The sequence below is a fragment of the Saccostrea cucullata genome, unplaced genomic scaffold (assembly GCF_032062105.1).
Source record: "Saccostrea cucullata isolate Sc308-1 unplaced genomic scaffold, CSIRO_AGI_Scuc_v1 ctg238, whole genome shotgun sequence".
Taxonomy (NCBI): Eukaryota; Metazoa; Mollusca; class Bivalvia; order Ostreida; family Ostreidae; genus Saccostrea; species Saccostrea cuccullata.
The window spans coordinates 381,885-399,330 of record NW_026931063.1 but is presented as its reverse complement, the minus strand read 5'-3'; the positions used below and the strand labels follow the sequence as shown (position 1 = coordinate 399,330).

Sequence of the window (17,446 nt, the reverse complement as noted above, 5' to 3'; positions counted from 1 at the left end):
TTATTGTCCCAGGGTCAGGGTTTCTGGTGTTAGGGCGGGGCTCTATTGATTATATAGTGAAAATGCATTATTCTTTGAAAATCTTCTTTTCTGCTCCTGGGTATTAAGTGAACTAACTAAGTACATACATGTAGTTATGATGAACAAGAGTTCCTCTTTCAAAATTTTGAATTTTATGGCCCCAGGGTCAGGGTTTCTGGTGTTAGGGTAGGTCTCTATTGATCATATATTGAAAATGCATTATTCTTTGAAAAATCTTCTTCTCTGCTTCTGGGTTTTATGCCAATGATCAATATATATATATTTATGATGAAGAAAGTTGCATCTAGCAAGATGGTTATTTTTTATGCCCCCTGGGGGGGTACATAGTCTGAAAATAAATTACAATATGTAATGCTTTGAAATCTGCTCTTTGGTATTAATCAACCATTTTATGATAAAATTTGCAAAATTTTGAAATATGTGCCCGAGGATCAGTGGTTCCTTTGGGGTGAGGTGCACAACAGGTTATAAAGTTGAAGTGCATTTTCTCTTTGTTACTCTGATCTATCTCTGGGTGTTAATTAAATAGAATAAGCATGCTAAGTGTATAATTATGATAAGCAATGGAGCCTCTTTCAGAATTGTGAATTGTGAATTTCATGGCCTCTGGTTTAAAACACGAACCAAATTTAATTGTTTGAAAGTTGTTACACAATACTCAGGTGACCTATAAGGACCGTGGGTCTCTTGTTCATAAGAAATATTTTGATATACAAATGATATATATAGAACCATTTATTTTAACAAAAAATGACATTGTCCACGAACTTTTTGGAGAACCCTTGTAATTTGTACTTTGAAATACGAATTACCTTTCATGGTGTAAGCATACATATATTTGTATATGGTGCTGTTCTTTCAATCTTATGTGTTGCAGTAACTAGAACTGCAACTTTTATTGAACATGTAACTATCTGTTTACATTTATTAATTTCAGAAATAAAGTGCCCAATACCACAGGTGATGTATGGTAAGGTTGAAGCAGCTGGTGATGTGGCATTTAAAGGGACAGCCAAACTGAAGTGTGATACTGGATTTATAGTGAATGGTACCAGCAGTGGTGAAAAAGATGTTACATGTGGAAGTGACGGGCAATTTTCAAATTTAGATCCATGCATCAGTAAGTTTACCTTTTATAAATTTTTTATGTTAAATGCTTTATTGAATCTTGGTGGTAATTAACTTCTTTTGAAACAGGGTTTAAACTTAACACTCGCCCACTCACTAATTGCAAATAAAATTTGGTATGGACTCATAAAATGGTAAATTAAAAATCTACAAGACCAGAATTCATTCCTAGTTCCCTTGATGAAAAACAGACCTTTTCCCATGTTTTTGTTTTAAAACTCCCAGTCAACCAAATAAATCAGAGTAGCATGGTCCTATTGTTTTTAAAAATATCCTTCGTCTAATCCATTTACCGGTCCTACATGATTTGTGAAATCCCTAAAACAATCTTGTTTTTTCCTAAACTGAATTTCCTCCATTCCTCTGTGTATGGTTGATACATGGTAGATATCCAATTTCTTTATTTTCAGTTACTCAGTCATATGAATAGGAAGTGTTATTAGGTGCCTACTTATTTCAGATGTGTTTCAAAAATATTTAAACTAAAAGAAATCTTATTCATGTGTCAGTGTCATTTCATCAGTAGGCTTTACAGTCCAATGTTCAGAAAATGGACTATATTTATTACCTTGTAGTAATCAAAGTACTGAAAGTACTGATAGGCGGAAGCATGATTGCAAGTCCTCATGTGCAAAACTTTAAAGACACATATTTGAAGTAGATCTATCTTAAGGGGGGGGGGGTGTTAATAAATATTTTGAAGGATTGAATCTAAAGAACAAGAATTAACAATATGTCTCCCTTTTGAAGCGGACAGATGAGAATAGGTGAAGTCAATAGCAATATGATCATTTTAACATTTATTTTTGTAAAGTATAACAAGATAAAATTGAAATGCAAGTTGCAATTATACATGAAATTTGTAAGATATGGTTTTTGGGAGCAAGAAATGAATAATTATTAAATTTCACACAAAAATGAGTACTAATGAGTAATAGAAAACAATAAACATCACAACTGCTTTTGATTTGTCTGTATATTAAGTTGACATAGTACCAATGAAACAAAGTCTTGTTAAGTTGCAAATCAAATAAGGATGCAACATACATAGAAGACCTTAAATAGATTTACAATTTACTTGTGATTCTATAAATGTCTTGATTCAATACACGTATGGCCCAGGTAGAACAAATCACAAGTCTCTAATGCTGATGACAGGTGAGCCCTGTGTCATGATGTCCACAATAAATGGATATTTTTCAGGAGAGCTCCTACCATGGCAGACCCTTGAACGCCAGACAATATTTTTTTATTCCTGTGGTAAACTTGTTTTTTCGGGATCGTAAAATATTGGTACATGCATCCTAATATCAGTAGTGTTTTCTTTTCTGGAGATTGTCTCCACCATTCTCCTGACAACTGTCTCTTATTAGAATTTTCTACAAAGTGAATAAGTGAAAAAAATAAAGAATATCTCATAATTATATTTAGCAAATATTCTTTTACAATTTATCCGACTTTCAATAAATGAAATCAAGGATTTCAAATAGCCCTTTATGATATATTTAATATATTTTCTAGGGACATCAACTTAAGCGGGTACTCGATCCAACGTCCAAGTACTGAATACTAAAAATAGATACTCGGTTACTCGGATGTATATTAAATAATTTCTTTTTTCAAAGTAAATATGTTTATCAAAACTTAACAATATTTACTTAAATATGCAAACGGTAATTAGCATGTTTTCATCTTCACCTAGCTGTAAAACACCCGTTATCGCCTCTACATGTAGCTGTGAATATACAGTAATTACTGACAATTAGCAGGCACATAGTCGTTCTCAACTATTGTACGTGGTCCTTAATTTTTGCATGAGTGACTTTAATAATTGTTTTCAGTATACATCATAATGATTGAAGTATTTGCAGTACACAGCAGTGAAATATGACGTGCATAGAAATGCAGCTACCCACTTCAACAGTAAAGAAATATATATTTAGAAATAACTAAAGATTCAAAACAGATGAGAGTCAATTTGCTAATTAGGTTTAGTGTATAAACTGGAAACAACCAATAAATAAAGTATTATAAGACTATGAGCATGCAATCCCTTCAACATCCATTTCTTATCTTTGAAGTTTCGCTTTTTTAATAAACAAACCTGCACAACAGTTTGTCCTCCTTTTGCGTTGATCAAATAGATCCAAAACAACCTTTTGTAATTTTGGGTGTATTAATTGTGCATAATTTTTTTTTGCTTTTTATTTGATAAATAACTTAAGTACTAAAAAATAATTTCCAATCGAATTATTGTTTATTTGTATATTTTTGTGGGTTAATAGAGATTAACTAGGCTCAAGAACAAACTTTTATCTACATTTTACCGTTAGTAACCGAGTATTCAATCGGGGAAAAGTCCGATTAAGCGATTATTAATTATCAAATGATTTGACCGATTTGACTTCCCTAATAGTTTCCTGTATTTCTCTCTCTCTCTCTCTCTCTCTCTCTCAAAAGCCTACTATTGTTCGTAATCATGCATTTGCAAGAAAACAGATTAAATGTATATAGGATATACAAGATATGGACTGATAAAAGTTAGTTTGGTGTATTTGAAAAATTGAAAAGAAAATAAGTCAATTTAACAAAAATACAAAATATCAAATACTTTCAAAAAATATTCGGTTCATTTTTGTCATTATTATAATAACAAGCAAATTCGTTATGCTATCAAACATATATGTATCATAACTTGTGACACTTATCCCACTTGAAATATATTGAATTGATTTAATACATGTACTCACCTTCAGAATCATTAGAATAGTGTATCTGACTGCGGTTGTGCTGAGTTGAGTTTTTCTTATTTATAGAGATGACACAGAGCAAAATTTCTACATATTCACCATGCAATGTTAATTATCCCGCTCTTTGTTAGCTGCCTCCGTAGGGACACATCTATACTGACTAAAATTGTGTCTTTGAAACTGTCCAATTTTCATAGCTTTGGACCATCCTTCAACATATTTACATTAAATGCGGGATATATAAATGTATACATAGACTCGGCATGATAATTCCTCAAATAATTTCTCCCAGGCATGCATGAAATTATATGCAGATACAGTATCAGTTCGTTCGATCAAGACCGACCAAAACAGGTATCATGTTACGATATCTAATTAAAGCATGTCTGCATAGGGAGGCGACATTTTCAAGTTAAAACAATAAAGATAAAGGTTACAATGAAAGATAAGCTAATCAGACAACGTGAGTTACCTTGCTAATGTTGAAGAGAATCCTGTCACTTCCATTGTAAATCATTTGTACTCCATGTGGGTTTGTTTACAATAAATTCACGCTGAATCGTCTCATGTTAGATTATTACGCGGAAGTAGTACTTAAGTATAAATAAACAATTGATAAAAGGAACTACATACCTCTTTTCTTCTATTTTCCAATAGATTATTTAAAAGATTAGTTCATTAGTAGCTGTATACATGTACCTGTCATTAATTCTTAGATATAATAATACCTACTTAATTGAACTATTTTGTCTCTCGTAATATTTCTAAACATCGCTTCAGGACCCCGTGATGTTGGACCCCATTTGTTTTTGTTTTAAACATACAGAGCTGTCGTTCGTTCTTCTCTCAAATGTGAAACGTATCAGGAGTACTAAAGTAACTATTAGTTTTATTATTAGGCTATTATTTTATTGGACTTTGTTTTATATTAATCAAAATAAATTGTTAAAATAAATTCAGCCATAACACACGATTTTGATATGATAATAACGATAAAGATTGGGAAGGGTGTCGAATATGAGTAGCGGTTGTATGCCCTTAGTTTAAGATACATCCGTTTGGAGTACCATGTCAGAGGGCAAAATTGACCTTTGACATCTTGAGAGGTAAAAAGGTCATCAAAGCAAATGCAATAGGCGGCTTCCGCCTAAAGGATAATAAAATTATTATTTATTGAATTTAATATCATTTCCTATATTTAAATTTGTATATGATATTTGATTTTACACAGTAAGAACTTCAATTTTCATTCAAACAGATATATGTATATTAAATTGGTTTCTAATTTAGCTCCAGTGTATTTAAAGGGTTAAAAAATAATCACAGAGATTGTGGGCTAACAAATTTAGCTGTAGGCTCCTAAATTTGAAACTTTAGGTGCCCAAAGGGCTAGTGGAATTTTAAGTTTAGTTTTAGCCCTGGAAAATATGGATTAATAGAGAATAACAACTAAGTTATTAAGAAAAACGTGGTTGTAATTAGTGAGCTTGTACACGTGGTAAAGAGTGACATATTTTGTTAGCATATATTAGGTTTATGAGGAAGTTCAAAAAAATTTAAAGACTAGTGTTTACTATAGTAACAATGAATTTGTAAATTAGTAAATTCATTTTAAAACTAACTAAAAAAATGGTAAAATGTCAACAGAAAAAAATCAAAAGGTTACATTTTCCATAATTTGAATTTATAATGTAGGTTTTCCATAATTTAAATTTATAATGTAGGAATAACGAAATATTTTTCCGCCTTTCATGAAATAAATTATCAATTTTTGTGTGACGTTTCAGATAAAATTTTATTAAATTATGGACTTCAAATCACAAAGAAAAATATTCTAAGAATGAGGAAAATATGAATTTTGAATCTAGATTTATATGAAATAAAATGTAATCATGTTTTCTCCCAAACGATTGTATTTAATATTATTTAAAAAAAAATCCAAATATTTAATTTAATCCTTCTAAGATATAAAAGACAATAAATTCAATAAACTGCATTATAATTTTATTTTTAACTGTATTCTTTAATACTTCATGAACATGATTATCGATAATAAAGACCGCCGACTGCTAGACAGAGGAAACACGAACTGAAACCTACGTTCATAATTAAATCAATATTAACACAACATTTTAGTGCATTTTATTATTAAAAGTAAAAGATATAAGACAGATTAATATATTTCTTTTATAATTTCATTTTAATATCTGTTATTTTTTTTTTCATCAAATATATTTTATCTAAAATACCTGGATATCAAAGAGCTCAAGATCGCCAACTTTGCCAGTAAATAAATCCCGATTTGTAAAATAAAGTTGTATTTTTGTAAAATACAAACTCTTAAAACACCTTTAATCTATCATTTCCATGTAGTTTTATGTACACGAAATGATTGGTTACTTTGCACCAGAGTTTTTTATAGACCTCTACTTTTTCCGTGAAATACGCACGTTTTGAAGCAGCTGTGCATGCTCATACCCCCGTTTGGGTTATGGTTTTCCTACTTCGTTTACCCCTGTTTAGGGGTTCAATCAGACTGTTGAAATACGCAGCATCTATGGGTGAAGAGGAACAAAAATTGTAAATTTCATGGTCAAAAATTAAATATATATATCAGGGACCTAATTATACTAACAGGATAGGTAACTCCTTCAGCGGCATGTTTATCAAACATCAGACACAAAACTACGAGTTGTTCAAACTACAGTAGTGTGACATAAATGAGTTCGCAAAATGGCCGCCGTCATCGTAAGTATTTAAGAAGGGCGGTGAACCAGTTGCTGAATTAACGTAATTGCTTCTCTTAAAGGAAAAGAATATTACCGTAAGTTAAAATTCAGGTACGACTTAATTAAATTAGTCCATTGTTGTAAATTTGGATTATTCCCCTTTGATAAATAATTTTCGTCTGCTTGGAGACATGGCTCCCCATGGTCGAGAATTGACGAGTGATCTAAAAGAAATAATCATTCAGATGTCAAATGAAGGTTTGTCAAGCTATAAAATTGAGAATCTAACCGGAATTAACAGACATACCATCCAAAAATTTCTCAAACGTGTGAGGGAAAGGGGTAACATAGAAAATTTACCGAGAAGTGGGGTGAAACGAAAAACTTCACAGAGAGATGACAGGGTTCTTTTCCGAAGCATTAAAATCAGCCGTCGTCAGACTTTAAAAGGTATAACATCCAGATTCAATGCCAGGACAGGATCTAATGTGTCACTCAGAACAGTTCACAGGCGATTATCAGAGGAAGGTTACAAGAGGTGTGTAGTTTCAAAGAAAACAACTGTTTCACACGTGAATAGAGAGAAGAGAACCCGATTTTGTCAACAGAAATTGCACTGGATAGTAAACAATCATTGGTCATCCATTATATTCAGTGATGAGACTAAGATAGTTGTTGGAAATAACGATAAAGTTCATGTCTGGAAGAAAAGTGAGGAAAGAATCCGTCCTGAATGTGTCGGGTTGCGTGATGATTTGGAAATGATCTGTCGGGCCTCCCTCATGTTTTGGGGTTGCATTTGTAATAATGGAGTTGGTACCTTAAAAATTGTGGATGGGAACATGAATAGCGAGAAATATATTACAATTCTTGATGTGTGTCTTTGGCCTGTAATCGCTCGTCATTTCCCAAACCGACGCTGGACTTTCCAAGAAGACAATGCCCCCTGTCATGTCTCCGCTTTTGCAAATCGTTGGAAACAAAACAACAACGTTAACCTCTAGCATGGCCCCAACAAAGTCCTGATCTCAATATTATAGAAAATGTCTGAAGAGTGCTCAAAATCCGTGTACAAAGGAGGACACATGAGGTCAGAAACGCGAATGATCTGGAGCGAATCGTCCATGAAATATGGGGTAGCCTCCCTTTGCACTAAATTCAGAGTTTATATGCAAGCATTCCCAGGAGAATTCCAAGTGTTCTACGCTCTAGAGGCCATATAACAAAATATTAACACAAAAAAGGTAAGTGGTAATATTATTTTATTGATAGAAATTAGGTTTTACATACTGCAAGCGCACCGCACACATGAATGACGGCGTCCATTTTGCGAACTCATTTATGTCACACTACTGTACATTTATTCCAAGTAAGAAGCCTGTTTTCTGAATAATGCCATTTATTCCTATAAGTATGTATTAATTGGAATGGATCCAAAATGTGTGTTTCAGGGACTTTTGACGGATAGGCCATAATAAAAATATTCCTAGATTCTCATCCCCGCCCGCCCCGATTTTATACCCCCGCCTCGATTTTTTTTATTTTTGTTTTTCTACGGTTTAATTCTGATCGGGATCGGTATTCATCTACCATTCTACTTTCGTTTTAAACCCCGCGAAAGTCGTCATGGTTTTTGACAGCTGAAAAGGTGGTGATTGCTGTTATACATGCGTATATATTGTAAACAAGGGTCATTGGTTAAAGAAGATTGGTGATAATGTGAAGTAAGCGATAATTGAACCTTTACTATGACTTTTATTCAGGTATTGTAGATAAAATTACACCGATTGACAAGGTCAATAAAAAATCTGCAAAATTGAAAAAATAAAAAATATAAAATAAAAGCCGCCCGCCCGCCTCGATTTTTAAAAAAATTCGGATGAGAATCTAGCAATTTATTTATTATGGCCATAAATATAGATGTAAACTTCTTTACTGAGTTTAGATTAAAGTTTTTAATAAAAATAATTTTTAGCTCTACTGGTCAGAGACCAGAAGAGCTTATGTGATAGTAATGCGTTCGTCGTCCATCCATCTGTCTGTCTAGCTGTCTGTCTGTCTCTAAACAATTTTTCAAAATGCTACTCCTTCTACAGTTTTGGTCTGATTTCAATATAACTTGGCACACAAGTAGATACACTAAGATACATAATTCTTTGTATCAGCTTTTGATTTCGATGAACAGTGTTACCGTGTTTACTACTAAAAATAAAAATTTCTGTTTAATGCTTTTAAAATACTACTCCTCCTACAGTTTTAGTATAATTTCGATATAACTTGACACACAAGTACTACAATAAGATACATAATTCTATCGGTTTTTCATTTTGATGGACGGTGTTGCCTTGGTAACTAAAAATAGAAATTTCTATGAAATACTTTTAAAATGCTACTCCTTCTACAGTTTTGGTTTGATTTCAATATAACTTAACATACAAGTAGACTACACTAAGATACATAATTCTGTATATTGGTTTTTGATTTCGATGAACGGTGTTGCTGTGGTTACTAAAAATAAAAATTTCTGAGAAATACATTCAAAATGCTACTCCTCCTACAGTTTTGGTTTGATTTCAACAGTCTATCCCAAAAGCACCGGTCCGTCGGACAAAACAGGTGAAAATCTTATTGGTGAGATGCACTGACTAGTAAATTCGGTCCGTTTGTTCGAGGTTTGTTTTGGTTGGGTTTTAAATTATATATTTCCTACTTCATCATATGGACGCTTTAACTAATACCAAAACACATTATTAAAACGTTTTGTTGATTGTGATTGTTTTAAAACTTACTTTCGCCACGATGTCTCTGAAAAATTTCGAAGGGACACTGCCAGGAAAGAAAAAGAAACATTTCAGTTAATCTTTTAATGTGTTATCTGTTTATTGATTCATTTGCTACGAAGTAACATCGTTATTATCATTATATGATAAACGTTATGGACCGGTGAAAATTCGTTTGGTCCTGTGAAATTGTGTTAACTGTCTGTCCGAATGTCCTGTGGCAATTTTTCTTTTTCGCGGAGACTGTTTCAATATAACTTGGCAAACAAGTAGACTACACTAAGATACAAAATTCTTTATATCATTTTTTGATTTCGATGAATGATGTTGCCTTGGTTACTAAAAATAGAAATGTCTGAGAAATACATTTAAAGTGCTACTCCTCCTACAGTTTTGGTCTGATTTCAATATAACTTGGCACACAAGTAGATTACACTAACATACATAATTCTCTTTATCGGTTTTTGATTTTGATGAACGATGTTGCGTTGATTACTAAAAATTGAAGTTTCTGTGAAATTTTATCAAAAATGCTACTCCAAATACAGTTTTAGTCTGATTATAATATGATTTGGCATGCAAGTAGACTACACTGAGATACATAATTATCCGTTCTGTGTTTTTGATTTGAAGATTGATGTTGCCATGGTAACTAAAATTGAAAATTCTGTAAAGTTTTAGTAAAAGCTACTCCTACAATTGTAGTCTTATTGCAGTCTTGCCACAAAAAGAAACTTAATCAAGGATCATTATTCTATTTATTGCTTTTGTAAAGTTTTAAGTCCCAACTGCTTCTTTTCTCTTCCTTTATTTTAAGTACAAACCAGTAGAGCTACAATCTTGACAGAGACTTCTGGTTGTAAAATAAGGTATTGAAGTTTGTAGTAATTCAAATTGTCAATTTTTGTTGTAGATGAAGATGAATGCTCTAGTGGTAGTCCATGTCAAGGCAGCAGTAACACAGAATGTATAGATACCATTGGTTCTTATATATGTAAATGTAACAATGGTTTCAATAGAACAGGAGAAACAGGAAGTTGTACAGGTAAGTCTAATAGGTCAAGGTATCTACCTTATATGTATATTGTTGTCATTGCACACAGCGGTGCTTACAGCAAACAATGGTCCAATCCAATGAATGAACAGAAAAGCATGATGGCCTACAACATGTTTGTATTCTACTATGAGGAGTGATCAAAAAATTCGTGAACTCAATATTTACTAAACCACAATTTAGATTTTGAGTGAAATTTAGCACACCTATAGTCATGGACATGTTCTATAAATAGCATATGAAAAGTAATGCTTTTCTCAATCACTGTGACATCACTGTGAAAATGATGTCAATATGTAGATGACTCATGACGAAAAATGGTTGTCACAGTCTTACGCAAGAAACGCATGGTTGTAGAGTTTAATGTATAACTTGGAAATTCCTTTGAAGTATCTTATAATAATTTGTACAAGGTTTATGAAGACAATAGATTTTTCTTACATTAATTCATAAATGGGATTGTTAGTTTTAGTGAAGGGAGGGAGATGGTTCAAAATGACGTTTGTTTTGTAGCACAGCGAAAGCAAGCTGGGGAAGAGATGTACGTGTCTTTTGTTGGGCAATTTGCTATGAAAGATCATGATGTTATCGATAGAAAAATAGTTTAATATCTTAACAAATATATCATTAAATCCCCTAAAACATCGTTTGCTTTAGACTTTAAATATATTAAATATGATAAAAAGAATGCACCCATACTATATATCTATATTGGATAATCAACGTTCCTTAGACAGTGGCCTAGGGTTGTGATGGACACCATGTTCTTTCTGGGAAAGGACATACCTACCTAACCATCCTATTTCTGAGATTTGGCCATTTCTGACAAATGGACTCTGTTCTTGATATAAAAATTAACTTGCATAGTAAGAAATCTATCTCTCGGAAAAATATTTTAGCATCTATGAACAGATTGCTTAGGAGCATGTCACTTGACTACCTGGACCATGTGATTCGCGCATGGGCTGAACGGTGGCAGATATGCATTAAAACCAGAGAGGGCTATTTTAAAAAGTAATGAACACCGAAACCTAATTTCATTTGTTTTATGGAAGTTATTCAATTTGTTTGCGAACTTTTTGATCACCCCTCGTTAGGGCTGGGCAAAAATATCGATATTTTGGTATATTGCAATACAACGACAAAAAATATCGTATCACAATACGTTTTTGTAATATCGATATACAGGCAAAATGCTTTGACTAACTAAAGGAATTTTATCATTAAATATAAGAACAAATGTAAGAAAGGTTTGTTATTAATCCAAACAGTAAGACAGGAACTGTTTTATGGGTGTATTTCAAAGCAGAAATATAATAAAACCAACAAGATTTTTTTTTCTTTTGCTTACTTATCATAGTTATGTACATTCTGTATGTAAATTAAAGTTAATATAATAAGAAAATGCCATTTTAATAACATTAAAAATATTGCAATACATATCGCAATACAGTTAAAAATATCGCAATATATCACAATACGAATTCTGATTAAGGTATGTCACTCGTGAAATATGTTATATCAAGGATTTTTTGAGAAGTATATTTTGGATAAGTACTCATATAGTATGACTCAAAATCGCAGAGAAAAGAAGGGGTCAATGTGCATCTTACTTAGCTACGGTACAATTAAGTTGATCTTTTTGCACTTAAATTTTAACTCTTTAATTTCACTTTAACCTTTATCATATTCTATCAGATGTAACAATGGCTATAATTTTAATCTTATTTAACGTAAAATAGTTTGAATAATATTTATCATTGAACAAATATTGCAAATTAATGCACATAAATTATTGTGTGACCTTTTTGCACTTATAAAGGAACATATTTGGGGTATGAGAAATCTAAATACTGTAAAATCACATATTTTTGTGGTTGCAAATTTTCGAGGTTTGCCCAAAAATTATTGATATGTGGGGATTTGATTTCATGATTAGAGAAGTGTTGAGTAATAATTCATATTAAACTTTACATTTCGTGGTGGTCATGAATTCGTGGGTCTTTCCATACCTCAAAAACAACGAAAATTAAACCCCACGAGAATTAGTGATTTCACAGTAGGCAATAAAATATTTTCTTGTATCAAACTTTTTACGAGTTGAGACCTGATCAGTCACAAGTATTGAGAAAATTAAAATAAGGAATGAAAAAGTCGGGGTCAGTGATGTAAATTATGAAATGTTTGTCAAAATATGCGATTTTCAGACAAAAAATGGTGTAAATTTTATCTTGTCTTCTCAATATATCTTCATTTCTCAGCAAAGTTTGTTGAGGGAAGGTCAAAAATTTGTTCTAAAAATATAAATTGAGACCCATATTAATATTCCTAGCATATCATAACGGAAAAAATTCTCCAAGTAAAGGTATGTGAGGTTAAAGTTTCAAGGTATTAAAAAAATTAATAAATGTGCAGATTTGCCGAATTTTCTGCTAAATATCATTCCACCAAAAGAAATAGTCCCTCATAAATTATGCTTCTTTGTGATCGTACAAGTTTTTGAGCAGTTTTTTCATTGAATGTTGAACAATTTACATTGTTTAATTTATGTCATAAAAATTGAACTATAATGAATAGTTTTGAAGTTAAAGGTTCTGCCCGAACTTTTCTAAAAAGCTGAGAGTGACATACCTTAAGGCAAATTTAGAACGCGATTTCTAATGACTGTGGGAAAGTCACCTAATAATTATTTTTGATGTTTTTGTGAAAAAAAGGATAGAGTAGGTACTAATTAAGTGTGATCAGTGTTTGGAAAAATGTAAGGATGTCAACGAATAGTCGACGATTCGACTATCAGACGATTGGACAGACGATCGAATAATAAAATGACATTCGAATATTTAATAAATGCCAAAAAAAGGAGGTGATAAAAAAATTCTCATCTCAAATTTGATAAAGCGTCATTTTTCAAACCATTATAGTATCCGCCCTCAGATGAATAAGAGCTCAAACACAAGTCGCAGTATATAGATACTTTCTACATTGTACATACTGTAAAGTACAGTAAGTACATACAGCGATAATTATTTCTCAATTACTGACCTTTTTGTTATTGTAGTAAATTATGCAGCCCTATATTGGACTTTGAAAATTATTGATTGGACTTGTACCAATTATAAATTTATTTATTACCTCTAAGAATCTTCAAATGCTATAGGAATACACACCAGCCGTGTAGTTTTGAAATTTCGATAATTATTAAAACAATCTTACAAAGTGAAGACATTTTGATAGCCGGGCTAATCATTAATTGAAGCAGTATTAAACAATATCACTCGACGTGTGGATAGTGTGTGTTTCACAGGCACTTGCATTGTTTCGGAAATAAAATTTTAACCCATAGTATACTATGAGTTAACATTTTTTTCCCGAAACAAGTGCTTGTGGTGTGTTTACCCCTTCCCTTTTCCAGTTCATTTAATATGCTTTAAAACAACGTGCTAACAATGTTCTAAGGGTACTAGAATGAGCCCAATTTATGAAATGTGATTTACGAGAATTCATACATTTTGGAGACTTGCTAGTGTAAATCTGTTTCATTTCAAGATATTATTCCTACTTTAGGTTTCACTGAATATCGGTGTGTAATACACTGTATAGGCATTTGATGTTTCTTTTTACACAAACTTGTGAAAAGGGTTTTTGATTTATAAATACGCTATCGATGAGATTTATTTTTCTCAAAAAAAAAAAATGTTTTGAATAGTCGACTATCGTTCGAATAATACATTCGAATTTTCGACTAAGGAAAATAAATATTTTGACATCCCTAGAAAAATGTATCTTGTCTTTCTGATTTAAAAAAACTGGCCTAAAATGTACCTGTAGTATATTTTAGTAAGCCATAATGTAACTCATTCAGCTGATTGGATGGTTTGTCAGTCACAAAGGTGCCTCATTTAGCGTTTTTATTAATCTGTAATCACAGAAATTAATTTCCCTGACCTGTTTAAATATAAAACAAAATGCAAGCTTTTAGCAGAACTAATGCTTTTGCCATTTGTGCGTAGCTGGAATAATGTAGCCCTCTCCGATTTTTTTTAAGTCTGATATTTTCTGGAGAGGGCTGCAATTCCACAGCATATCCGTAATGGTGCAAAAATATTTTTTTAAATACGGGCGACTGCAGGTAGAATAAATGGTTTTTACATTCAACTTACTTCTAATAAGATGAAATTTTTATTCACTGTCGACATCATAGCCCGTTAAACGCGAAAACCATGTAAAATAAATCTGTGTTGTACCTTTCGCTTTACTCAGCAGCCATGACATTTCAGGCGTGACATACTGAGACTTGCGCTTGAAATTTAGAATAACTCAGTAAAGCAAATATCGATGTTTATAAATAATTGTGATGAATAGTTAACACTAAACATCGATAAATAAAATCATTCCATGTGTTATTTTTTCGTAAACAGCGATATTTAGGCTTAAAATAAGGTAATTCCAAAGAAATCCACTCCCTATAGATCCTTAATCTCATTGGCTGTCCCAAAATAAAATCTGTCAAGGTCGGTAAACATGGCGGATAAATTTAAGTTGTGATGTTGACATACACGAAAAATACGGATATATGGATTGTTCTGTATATATTTTGATCGATTTATATCTGGGATAACTACATTTTAGAAGTCCAGGTAAGTCATATTAATAAAATAGCCGTTTACTAACAATTTGAGCCGAAATCCGTGCGGGAGTGAATCGCTACCGCATTGCACCATTACGGAGATCCTAAGAAGTTGTAGCCCCCCCCCCCCCCCCCCCCCCAAAAAAAAAGGAAGAAGACTACATTATTACAGCTAATTTGTGCGGTGTGCAGATTCTCTGAATTAGCTTGTTAGGGCCCTGCTCTGTGGGTGCCTTATATTGATCAGTGTGTTCCGTCCGTCTGTCCATCAGATATCTCTTGCCCGGAGCATATCTTCTCTCTCCTTTCCCAATCTGGCTCATACTTCACCTAGAGAGTGCCTTTATGTGAAGGGTGTGCAGTGATCTTGAACCATGTTTCTAGGTCTAAGGTCAAAGTCAAAGCATATGAAAAATCCGTGTCCAGAGTATATTTTCTCTGCCCTTGGTCAATCGATGTGCAGCAGTGACCTTGAATGAAGATTCTAGGTCAAGGTAAAAAATAACCTCTCTGTTTAAAATCTTTGTTCGGTGCATAATTTCCTTCCCTCAAGACCAGTGAACATCAAACTTTACCAATTAACTCAGGATACGGAACATTTGTGATTTTCCTTCCATATTTTGATAGAGGTTAGAGGATATGCAACATTCATGAGTTTTGTGCCGTTTTGATTGAGGATGTAGAGCACTCATGATTTTCGTGCCATTTTTTTTTATATTTCATTTCATCATACAAATACTTTGCTACAAAAATTATCCTATTATTTTTTCAGAGAGTAGTTACTTTTTATCGCCTTTAGACCCAAACAACACATCTCTTAATAGTACACAAATGTTCCTCTTCCAAATAAAGCCTTTTCATCTACCTTACATTTTTGTGTTCATTACTGAAAGCGGGGCCCTTTGAGATGGCCCCATCTAAATGATATCTAGTTTATTATATTTTCATGTAAAATGCTATAGCAGCTAATAAGTCATGATATTATACAGAGCTCAAGTGAGTTTTTCGGATCCCAATTTGTCTGAAGTCCATCTATCCATCTAGCTGTCTGCCTGTAAAGTTCACATTTTTGACTTCAGAACCACTGGGCCAATTTCAACCAAACTTGCAACAAAGCATCCTTGGTTGAAGAGGATTCAAGTTTGTTCAAATGAAGAGCCACATCCTCTTTCAAGGGGAGATAATCAAGAGATGAAGAGTGAAGATTTTGTGGTTGTTTTAATAATCTTCTTCTAATATGGAAGCATCCACTGGTAGTGTAGATTGAAGTTTGTTCAAATCATGACCCCCAGGGGCGGGGTGGAAAAATCTTTAAAAATCTTTTTCTCAAGAACAACAAAGCCATGATTGGTCAAATTTAAACGGAAGCATCCTCAGGAAGTGTAGATTCAAATTTGTTTAAATCATGACCCCTGGGATTTGGACCAAAATGAAAGTTCAAACTTATAGGGAAAAAGCCACTGTAAGTCAAAGAAATATGTAAGGATCCTAAGTGAAGATTCAAGTTAATTTAAATCATACCCACCTTTTTTAGGGATAGGTACTAGAATAAACTAATGATGCATTTTTAAGCTACTGGATTGATTTTTGCTAATTCCTAGCCACTGTACTCATGTGAGCGATGTGGCCCATGGGCCTCTTGTATCTCTATTTCTTATACAGATATAAATGAGTGCAATGATGAAAATGGAGGATGCAGTCAGAGGTGTAATAATTATGTTGGATCTTTCAATTGCTCTTGCAACCCTGGCTATCAGTTATACTTGGAACCAAATTTCAACAATATCAGCTTGGCAGATGGAGAGACTGGAACAAGAGCTGGAGATAAAATTAGAATTAACTACACATGTGTCCGTAAGTAACAACATTCTGAAAACAGCATATTTGTGACATGTACTAATTTGTACTGAAAGAAAATCTACTTGACAGACTTCCAGACTTGATCTGTTCTTGGTTATGTTTTTCTTAGGTCTGTTTAACCCTTTCCATTGCAAAGATTTTAAGCATTTCTAAACATATTGATATTGAGACTTCAATGCATTTCTACGGGTGTTTCTTGTAATTTTTGTATATACCAATGTTTATATATTCTGAAAGCAGGTATTGTGTAGTTTCTGAAAATGATAATGAAAATATTATTTCAGTTGCCATGGCAACGAACTACACTATAATCATGCTGGAATTTCCATTTATTCAAGATAGAGTTTCATTCTGGTTTTTTGCTTTGTTAAAAATAATCTATTATTGTGTTGAAAATTATGAGCATGTACATTTTTTAAAACCAATTTTAAGTATTTTGGGGGGATGGGGTGGGTTTACGAGGTAATCACCAGAAT

At 32.7% G+C, this 17,446-nt stretch overlaps 1 protein-coding gene across 1 annotated transcript in view; it reads left to right on the top strand.

Annotated features, from left to right (window-relative positions):
- Positions 1 to 17,446, top strand: part of LOC134231244 (uncharacterized) — a gene marked incomplete at its 3' end in the record, with an annotated part of 423,563 nt that overhangs the window by 32,357 nt on the left and 373,760 nt on the right. Inside the window, 3 exon segments of the mRNA XM_062713186.1 lie at positions 980 to 1,162; positions 10,343 to 10,474; positions 16,773 to 16,964. Coding sequence (XP_062569170.1) covers positions 980 to 1,162; positions 10,343 to 10,474; positions 16,773 to 16,964 — 507 coding nt within the window.